This window comes from Homarus americanus, unplaced genomic scaffold, assembly GCF_018991925.1.
Source record: "Homarus americanus isolate GMGI-L3 unplaced genomic scaffold, GMGI_Hamer_2.0 scaffold44635, whole genome shotgun sequence".
NCBI classification, from domain to species: Eukaryota; Metazoa; Arthropoda; class Malacostraca; order Decapoda; family Nephropidae; genus Homarus; species Homarus americanus.
Genome location: NW_024732700.1, coordinates 1 through 2867, shown reverse-complemented (window position 1 = coordinate 2867; position 2867 = coordinate 1). Strand labels below are relative to the sequence as shown.

The window sequence follows — 2867 nt, the reverse complement described above, 5'->3', positions numbered from 1 at the left end:
GCCTATATGATATTAAATGTAATTTGCCGAATTAATAATGATGCGATTCATGAAGTTAAGGGACTATTATTGAATTAGAAATTATTATAGATCGTTTATCAGTCTGAATAATGTTATGGAAGTCCCAAGGAGTTATTAGTTAGGCGGAAAATATGTCACGTAGGCCTAAGCTAACGCCTTGAGAGGAGACGCGACGCTGGCTGGTCCTCAGTCACGGGGAGCAGTCAGGCAAACAAGACGTCCCTGCGCGTCCGTCACAGAAATAGTCACGTGGCCTAGTCACCTGTGCTGCGCTATTGCAGTATAACAAGTAAGTCTCATTCGAACTCAGACAGGGTTTAGATAGGGCAGTGATAAAGTAAACGAGCCAAGAAGTCGACTGCGAGATTGACCGTTGATGATTGAGGTATGATTGTCGCCATTGACCGGAGCAGTGTAGGCCTGTCACTGTTTAGCGGTATCAACATCTCGAGGAATCTAGCCGTCTGGCGCCCAGCCGATGACGACGATCATGGTCAAGCAGCTCTCTACCTCGGCCTCTGCTACCACAAGGCGTCCTCAAGCAAGCGAGAACCTCTTGTTAACGGAAGCAAAGTCTTCAACCGTATGGGCGTCTGATCAGCCTACCCTTCTGCTTTATGGACGCACTGGGAGTACACTGAGGCTATCTGAGTAAACTAATGGTCACACACTGAGACCGTGAGTCTAGGTCTCTAGGAGATACCTAGAGGAACATCTTCCCTCCCTTATTACGGGTGTAGTTAATACCATTTCTCAGTTACTGATATTATCTGGACGTGTGTAGTTTAATAGTTCCTAAATAATTTTGATAGTATTGTTTTGAATGCTCAAAGGCTAAGTGGAACCAGAGTTGACACTGTGATTTGGATTCTTTAACGCATCTAATTTTCTTTATAATTCCGATCTCAGGTATAACCTTTGTTTCAGAGTAGCAGTTTAAGAAGAAAATAGAGTGCACCATTGGGGTGATATAATTTTGTTGAGTGCCTCTTGGGCCTATTCATTGTAAGAGATATTTAATTTCTTATTTTTAATCAATTTCCTGGCTAACATATTATAAGTTGCTGCTTCCACATTTATCATTGTAGAGTATTTAATTTCTTATTTTTTATTACCATTTCCTCAGGGACTGATATTATTTTGTTGAAAGCCCTTAAGGCCTATTCATTGTAGAGTATTTAATTTCTTATTTTTTATTACCATTTCCTCAGTGACTGATATTATTTTGTTGAGTGCCCTTTAGGCCTATTCATGGTGGAATTGATAATTTCTTATTTTTATACCACCTCCGCAGTTGGGGATATTATTCTGTGAAAGCCCTTAAGGCCTGTTTCAGGTGTGCAAGCAACATTTCTTAATACTTCAAATTTATTGTTGCCTGATTTTCTAATAATTTCTATATCATGTATAACTTCTATTCCCCAGAGTAGTGTTTGAAGTTCAAGTTAAGAGGTGCGCATATTGGTGTACCATTATTTGATTGTGTTTGTAGTGTTGGAGGGAATATAAGTGTCTAAATTTTACAGTGTGTCTCATTCATCCCAGTCACAGACGCTATCCTTCCACGGGTCACGGACAATTCATTTTGTTTAGTAGATTTAAGTGTTCTTGTGCTGGTTCGGGATTTTTCTCAAAGTGGGCGCTTCCACTGCCATTACCATCTTATAATCTTTAATAAACCCCAAGTCAAGTGAGAAAATAAAGTCCAGTAAATTCCGACCGGTTACAAATGGTAGCAGAGCGTAGTTACTTTTATTTCGTGACTGATAGTTCTGTGGTTGGGATAATGAGCGTAATCATGGAGTGGATGGAAACGGTAGAGAGTGTGACCCCAACTCTACTCATGCTCGCCGTGGGAATGGGTTTGTTGTGGTTGACGGTGCGGGGTTACTCGGAGAAAAGGAGAGACAGTCCGGGTTTGGTACAGTTGAGAGAAGAGTTCGTGGAACGTATTGGGAAACTAAAGGGGAAAATCCGGGGAGAGTACCAGGAACGATTGGAACAGTTAGAAGGGAAGATGAATGGGGAATGTAAGGCATGGGCGAACCAAATCAGGGGGGAGTATATGTACAAGAGTGCACACAATTGCAACAGTTAGAGAAGGAACATCAACAACACCTAGCTCAGTTAGGGGATGCACTAGATAAGGTAAAGACACAGTATCAAATACAGCATGGTGAGACAATGTGGGAGATGAGGAGACACAATAGTAGATAGGGAACTAGTCTCGGGGCCGGGTTTGAAATTACACTGTGTATATATAATATAGTCTTTGTTTATCCGGTCCTTGTCGTTAATTTCCAATGATTTGAAGGTCACATATTCCGAAAAACAGGGATGACACTAGAGATTGCATCTGTAGGTATTGGCCAGTCATTGCAGATTTCCGGGTGATTTTGACCAACATTCCCACTTGATATGGATCATTGAACGTGCCAAACACAGGGTTGCCCGTATAGTTGGGAGAGTCACCTAGACGCACCTCCACATTTTGAAAGGTGTTGTTCATAAATGTGTCTCTCCTAGCTTGTATCCAGATTTCTTTAATGTCACGTGGTGCTCCCAGGTCTGCCCTCCACCAACCATTGGTTTCTCTACCTGTCATGAAACAGTCATTTCTCTCCTTGCAATAGTAACCATTTATGGCTTTATGCATCGCTCTATTAGCTATCTTAGTTTTGTAAAAACTGGACGATGTGATGTTTGTGATGTATGGGGTGAGGTCCATGGGATGTTGCCAGGTCGCGTAACATTTCTCAAACTGTACACCTCCATCGTTCCCAACCCACCTCCTCGTTACCTGAGCCTTGTAGATGAGACATTCCATACCTGTAATATAATGTACT

The 2867-nt window shown here is 41.8% G+C and overlaps 1 protein-coding gene across 1 annotated transcript; it reads right to left on the bottom strand.

Moving 5' to 3' along the window:
* Window positions 1–2241: 2241 nt before the first annotated feature.
* On the bottom strand, window positions 2242–2848 carry LOC121868934. Its single transcript, XM_042369968.1, has one exon. It carries the CDS (start codon window positions 2846–2848, stop codon window positions 2315–2317), a length of 534 nt encoding a protein of 177 aa, XP_042225902.1. The 3' UTR covers window positions 2242–2314.
* Window positions 2849–2867: the final 19 nt, after the last annotated feature.